This window comes from Alligator sinensis, unplaced genomic scaffold (genome assembly GCF_000455745.1).
Source record: "Alligator sinensis unplaced genomic scaffold, ASM45574v1 scaffold346_1, whole genome shotgun sequence".
Taxonomy (NCBI): domain Eukaryota; kingdom Metazoa; phylum Chordata; order Crocodylia; family Alligatoridae; genus Alligator; species Alligator sinensis.
In genome coordinates, this window is record NW_005842765.1 from 641957 (window position 1) to 649446 (window position 7490).

At 45.1% G+C, this 7490-nt stretch overlaps 1 protein-coding gene across 1 annotated transcript in view; it reads left to right on the plus strand.

Annotated features, from left to right (window-relative positions):
• ADAMTS6 (ADAM metallopeptidase with thrombospondin type 1 motif 6) overlaps positions 1-7490 on the plus strand; it is a 345170-nt gene that overhangs the window by 291522 nt on the left and 46158 nt on the right. Inside the window, exon 21 of the mRNA XM_025216768.1 lies at positions 1583-1712. Within this exon, the coding sequence (XP_025072553.1) occupies positions 1583-1712 (130 nt within the window). The remainder of the gene's footprint in view (positions 1-1582; positions 1713-7490) is intronic.

The following is a 7490-nucleotide window of genomic DNA, read 5'->3' on the forward strand; positions in this document are numbered from 1 at the left end:
GAACAAACGGTTAACCAAAACTGTTGTTTAAGGGAATGTTGTTAACACTGATTATGTTTTCCTCCTGCAGGATAATTTGGAATTCCTGAGTATTCTTTGTTTTAAAGATATATTTAAAATGCTGTGCTTGCTGAAACAACACTGTGCACTTCTCTTTTCTTCATTCTTCATTTTACCACTGTTAGAGTTCATCTCCTATAAATCCCTTGTCTTCAAGGGCAAAGGAACATGTAAAGCTGGGAAGACAGCTCTGGAAAAAAAAAAGGTTGATAATTCAAAGCCACATTGTGTTAACTCCTATTTATTTTGTGATATTTCACAATTTAGAAAAAAACAAACCACACATTTTTTAACTTTGCTTTTGTTTCAAGTTATGCTCCCAGCCCTGCAACCTACTCACAAGTAATCCCATTATTACATTGACACTACGTAAAAGAACTACTTATATATTTGGTCTTTATCCTCTTTTAACGCTAGGAAAGAAATCAAAATGCTTGTTACAAAAAAAGAGGGGGAAGGGAGCATATTGAATGCAAATTTTCAACATGCATGTACCACATTTATGTCCATGGTCTAAAGGATTATCAGATGCAAATGTTACTTCAGCTCCAACAGATTTATTTACACTTGTGAATTCTGGTGTTTAAATAGTAAAGTCCAGTTACCTTAAAATATTCCTTTTGGACAATAGTTTACTATTGGTTTTGGAAGACTAATGATCAATTTCTTACTGCCTTTGCTAATTAATGTAATTAAAGAGGAGCTGGGAATGTCAGGCATGATGAGCTCTCAAAGGGACAAGCTGCATCTCTCAGAATGGATTACAGTTTTATAATTTAAGTGAAAAAATGTGTATTGGATGTAATGTTAAAAAATAAGGCATTTCATCCTACACTATGCCCAAAACATATAAACAATAATTCTGCACTGAAATGTGACCACAGTCTATCTGCTGGTATTTTGCTTGGAATTGGAGTTTTTTGCTGGTGGAGGAAAACGATGGGAAGTAGATTTCGTGCAATATGCAAATAAAAACAATCTGTTACTAAACCTATAAATATATTCTCTTTGTTTTATAATACAGCAATTATTTGGAATTCTCTTTGCAGTGTGGTTGCCTAAAATTACAGTAAATTGAAAGATATTTTGTGGTCATATTCGGTCAATGATTTTTTTATTTGTATATTTTTTAGAGTTGAACTGTAACATTTATGGCTAGTAAATGAAGCATAATTTTACTGATCAGTGGCCACATCTATACAAGCCACTTACTGCAAAGTAGCTTGTTACTACTACACAGTAGCTTGTTAGTACTGTGCTGTAGTGTTGCGTGGCACAAACTGTGATGTGACACTACTGTTCAGTAATAATGAGCTACTGTGCAGTCAGCATTACCAGGAAACTATGCGGGGATGCTACTGAGCAGTAATGCTAGTTATTGCATAGTAATTTAGTACTTGGATATATAAGTACTAAAGGACTGTGCAGTAATAACTGCTCAGTCAGCATCTCATGTAGACACAGCCAGTAAGTAGAGAAAGAGTAGCCATTACTAATCAGTGGTGTCCAATTTCTTTTCAAGGTACACAGAAACAAGAGGTAGTGTGTAAAAGGCTGGATGACAACTCCATTGTACAGAACAATTACTGTGACCCTGAGAGTAAGCCACCAGAAAACCAAAGAACCTGCAACACTGAGCCTTGCCCACCTGAGTAAGTACTAGGGAGAAGTGGAAATGTATCCATCAACCACCAAAGCAATTATTTATTTTATTAGTACAAAAATATTGTGTAGTACTTAATTCTGGCTAAACATGGCATAAAATCTAATTTCCTGAGCTGGTAGTTTTGGGCCTACTTTATCATGTAGTAGACCTGTATTAAATTTATGGTTGTGGTCTTTTGCATCTGAAACCAGTAGAAACCAAGTGAATGTGGAGGCAGTATGTTCTGACATACACGGGTTCCCATTTGGTTATAGTGCAGTAATTATAAACCTTTTGAAAAGCTAGTACAGTTCAGCCACTCCTGCTCAAAAAGATGGTACTGCAACAGTTTCTTGGAGGTGCAAGTGTAAAGCACAGGGAGGATTGCTTAAAAATAAGAACAAGGAGCATCCATAAGGAACCAATGACAGCACAGGGGAATCCTGAAATGAGGAGGAAACTCTAATTTCAGTGTCTTTATATTAATTCTTATATAGTTGAAATGTCCAGGTAATGTTTATATTGCAAGCTAAGAGTTTGCTATCAAATTGTGTCAAGTTAAAATTCAAGATAAAATGTTCAAAAGGATGAAAGTAGATATATAACCTTTTAGCCACTTTCAACTATATACTAGGAATAACCTTCTTTAACAAATGAATGGAATGAAATTGTCTGGTTCTGAACTGTTCAGAAGCCTACAGAGCTACAAAGGGCCTTGTAGGGTTACATTCTAAGTGGTTAAATTTTGTTTTAGTGTTTGAAGATACTCTACATTTTACTGACAATTTAGTTAAAAAATTAAGTAAAACCATAGCAGCTCATTTGTTTAAAAATAATTTGGCAAGGAGCTAGCCCTCAAAAGGAACTAATTTTACTTGAAAATTGTTTAGAAACAGCTGGAATATTTCACTTGGAAAATAATTATAGCACATATGCAATAGCTCCCTTTTATGATTTTGAGACAAGTAAAAACTTGCGGTAGAAACAGTTGGAGTAATATAGCCATTTGTCTCTTCACCAACAGTGCTCAATTTGAGACTGGTGATAACTTATCATCGGTAATCCAATACCAAATGCAAATCTTTACTCTGTGCTAGTACAGATATCACCCAGTACTGGAAATATTACTGTTGGACATTTTTAGATATACAAAACTAAGCATTGGATACATCAGAAGGAATATCCAGCAAAGTTTAAACTGTATAACTGTGATTTTTGTCATTTATGCGCAATTCGTGATCCAGTATTGCTGTTGGGCATGCTTAGTAGGGCTGTGCTCTGGCTGGGCAGCTGCCAAAGGAAATAAAATCCTCCAGGTATTCGACTCAGGGTAGAATTTTTTGTGCAGCCAAATGACAGCTTTTTATCTGTGCAAGTGACATTTTTGACACTTACAGGCAGGAAGCGATGCTTTAACCCCTGCAGTGTGTATATGTGCGTAGACTGAGCATGCACAATAGTCACATGCTGGCTGGGAGTTTAAATGGCCACATATGTGCACCCTTTCTGGGCAGGTACCATCATCTGAGGCCAGAAAATATAAGTGACCAAAAACTCATGGCTATCAGGTGTGAGACTCAGGAGGAAGACCCTCTCCTGTTTTAGCCCCAAGATCCTAACAGTTGTCCCTGAAGCTGGAGATTTTCCCCTTTCCCACAAAGAGTGTTTGAAGCTACCTCTCTCTAATTGGCTAGCAGTGGGGTCTAATCATCACATCACAGGTCAGACACTACCCAGAGACCTCTCTGGTGTTCTTTTGAAGCTGGCATTCTGGGCAGCCAAGAGAAGGGAGTATGTGGGGTCAGGAGGAGGAGCACAAAGTAGAAGGAGTGTGGCTTAGTGAGCTGCTGCTCTAGCAGAAGGGAGGCTTGTGTTCTAACCTGGAGTCTTGCTCCCAATGGGGCAGAAACTTCCCTGGTTACTGCCTTTCATCCAGTGACTATTAAATGCTACTGCACTATAACCACTATAAACAGCTCAGCTTCAAAAGATGCTGGAACATGCTGCAGTTGTGCTATGTTGATTAGAGCACTGTACCAGGAGCTTGGAGAGATATAGATTCAGTCCCCCTAGGATCTGGGTTTCCAGCTTTCTGTGCAAGTGCATTAACCAGTTAGTGGTTGGGGCCAAGATGCAGAAAGGTCACCATTCCACCTGGTCATTTTGGGGGAGGGGGGGTGGATTTAGCTGAGTACACATAGCTGAGTACATGGTCAGCCAACACATGGTCCTACTGTATGTGTTCAGTCTACATGCTGGCTTACTCGCCCACAGCATAAAGCAAGGGCCAGAAACAGCCAGGTAGATGGATAGAAACCTGCACAAAGAGAAATAGAATTCTGCCCCACATCCATTATGTTTTCAGGCCACCTCACTGCCAGAATTTCATTTTGTGTAATATTGGATGCAACTGGGACTGCTGTGTGAGACAGCCAAAAAAGGACTATAGCCACTGTCATTGGAGTGGGGAGATCTTCATAGTTCTAAATGTCCAGGAACACTATAATGGTTCTAGAGAAACTGGCCTTCAAAAGTTAGTTAATTATCCATTAGTGTTATGGGTAAATTGCTATATGCTTAAAGATTCAAGAGTAATACTCCTGAGGTTATGTATTTTGAAGTCTACAGATGTAATCAAAGACTTCTATCTTTTTACAAAGACCCCCGATAAAGCCTTCAGTATTTTTTGTTAATGCAACATTCTATCTATGGTCTACAAAAAACATTGTCTATCCATTGAGGTTCTTTCTCTTCCCTTTCAGTTCAGCTTTCTTGTGTTGTTTTTTAGGTTTCTTGATGAACCTCCCTGGTAAGTCTCTAGGTGGGAATCTAATATCCACAGTAAGAGTTGATTATTTTCCCTTTTTCCTACCCTTCTTTAATTTACCCAAGGCTTGTCTGCAGTTTTTTCCTTTTGAATTGCTCTCCTTATGTTGAGAGTCAGTTATGAACAAGATGATTCAGTCTCCCATGTACACAAGTGACTCATCTGTACTCCTATTTTGGAATCTGATCTACCTCTAATAGCTTCTGTGGGGCTTTCAATGCTACTTTTATGTCTGGTATTCTGCCCTCAACACCAGGGCTAGGGACAGAAGTTACACATAAACCAGTTTAAGTGAGCAGAAACTGGTTTAAACCTGTAACAGAACATAAGTTCAGTGCACATAAACCAGTTTCAAAATGTCTGAAGCCAGTTTGAGATAAACCTGGTTGAATGTAGTAACAGACTTAACTGATTGAGGTCAAACTGGTTTATGGAACTTCTTTCCCAGATCCTGGTTTAAGTTAAACCAGAGTCCCCCAGCATCCCAGCATGCTGTACAGCCCTGAGCTGGGCTGTGCTCTCTGCTCCAGGAAAGCAGGGCTGGCCTTGTCCCTCTGCTCCCTATCCAGAGCAGGGGCAGTGGTGCAGCCAGATGCTGACCCCACTGAGACAAAGGGGACAGGGAAGAGGTTTATTCCCTCACCTCCCTTCCCTGTCCTACCAGCACAGACCCAAGCTGGGGGCTGCCAGGCAAGGGCACAGCAGGCCCTGCCAGACATTTCTCTGCTTACTGTTTCAGCGGTGGGGGCATGGCCAGCCCTGGCAGCAGCATGAAGTGAACAGAGATGGGGGTTTAATTCTCCACTCCATCCCCTGTCCCAGTTGCATGGACCCCAGCCAGGGTTTGCCTGGCTGGGTGGCAGCAATCTGTATCAGGGTCCCCCCTCATTGCTGCAGGGGCGGCAGGGGTGTGGCCAGGTGCCAGCTGGCATGGCCCCCTGAGATGAAGGGGGGCAGGGAGGAGGTTTATTAACCCCCATATCTCCCCGCCAGGACACCAGCTGGGGTCTGCCTGGCCAAAGCAGAGCAGCCCCTGTCAGGCATTCCCTCCCTCTCCCCTCACCATCGCTGCTGGAGCAGCAGGAGGTGTGGCCAGCCCTAGAAGTAGCCCCAAGTGAACTGGCCAGGGAGGGGGTTTAATTCCCCACTCCCCATCCCAGTGGGATGGACCCGAGCTGGCACTCCTCACTCACTGCTGCAGCAGAAGGGGCGGAGGCAGGGGCATGGCCAGACACCAGCTGGCATGGCCCCCTAAGGCAAAGGGGCCAGGGAGGGAGTTTATTTCCCCCTTCACCCCCTCTCCCCCCAGGGGACTGCAGTTAGGGTCTGCTAGCCCCAAATGCTGCCTCTACCGATTGCTTTCTGCATGGGGCAAGCAGTGGAATAAGCCCCCTTCCTGACCCCTTCACCAGACGCTGGAGGGATGGGGGAAATAAACCCCTTCCCTGCCCCCTTCACCTAAGGGGGCCATGCTGGCTGGCCTCTGGCCATTCCCCCACCCCTGCCACTGGAGCAGCAAGGAGGGAGGGACCCTGATGGGGCAGCAGCCCCTGTGATGGTCTCCTGGGAGTGCAAATCTCTTCCTAGAGGGAGGGGTGCACTGTGGGCTGGAGCAGGGTGCGCAGAGCTGCCACAGATTGTGTGGGGCAAGCGGTGGCAGCATGCTAGGAGGATTTGGGGGGCTATGGCCACCTCTCAAAGCCCCAGTGCCTCTGCTCGCCCTGTGCAGTCTGCAAGAGCTCTGCCCGCCCTACTTCTACCCACAGCACAGCTTCCCCCCACCCCTTCTGGGAAGGGTCTTGTGCTCCCGGGATACCATCACTGGGGCTGCTGCCCCACCAGTGTCCCTTCCCCCTTGCTGCTCCAGTGGCAGGGGTGGGGGCATGGCCAGAGGCTGGCTGGCATGGCCCCCTTAGGTGAAGGGGGCAGGGAGGGAGTTTATTTCCCTCTGGTGTCTGGCTTATCCCACCACTTGCCCCATGCAGGTAGTGATTGGCAGAGGTGGCAGTCGGGGCTGGCAGTTCCTGGCTGCAGTCCCCTAGGGGTAGAGAGAGTGGAGGGGGGAATAAATCTCCTCCCTGCCCCCTTTGCCTCAGTGGGCCATTCTGGCTGGCATCTGGCCATGCCTCTGCCCCTGGCCACTGCAGCAGAAAGGGGGGAGAACCTGGCAGACCCAAGCTTGGGTCCATGCTGGTGGGACAGGGAGGGGGGAAGTAAACCCCCTCCCTGGCCAGTTCACTTGAGGCTACTGCTGGGACTGATAACATCCCCCCACAGCACAGCTTCCCTGCAGCTGAAGTCATGCTCTAGTGCCCCCAGCTTCTGGCCTGAGCAACTGCACACATGTGCCTGCATTGCCTGAGTCAAAAGTGAATGTCTATTCACTTGCAAATTGGTTCAATCTACAGAGGTTAGATTAACCTGCAAAGATTGAATCAATTCAGGCTCCAGCTTTCTGAATGTCTGTCTCTATCCCACTTGCCTGAAGGCTCAGGGAAGCTTGGTTTCCAATATGGGCCTAAATTTGCATTACAGACATCATGTCCATCTGAGGTGGGTCATCAGCTGGGTCAGAGGCTGATCCCAGAGAGTTGTAATCGATGGGATGGTATCATCGTGAAGGGCCATCTCCAGTGGTGTCCCCCAAGGATCAGTGCTTGGGCCCATGCTCTTTAACTTCTTTATCTATGACTTGCATGAGGGGGTGGAAAGTACAATGATTAAGTTTGCAGATGACACTAAGCTGTGGGGAAATGAGGGCACATCAGATAGGGTAAGGATCCAGGATGACCTTGACAGACTGGTTCTGTGGGCTGAACACAATCAGATGAGGTTCAATAGGAACACGTGTTGAGTTCTTTATCTGGGTAGGAAGAACCTTCTCCATAACTATATGATGGGTGGTGGTCCACTGGCTGGCACAGCATCTGAAAGGAACCTGGGGGGGACAATCAACCA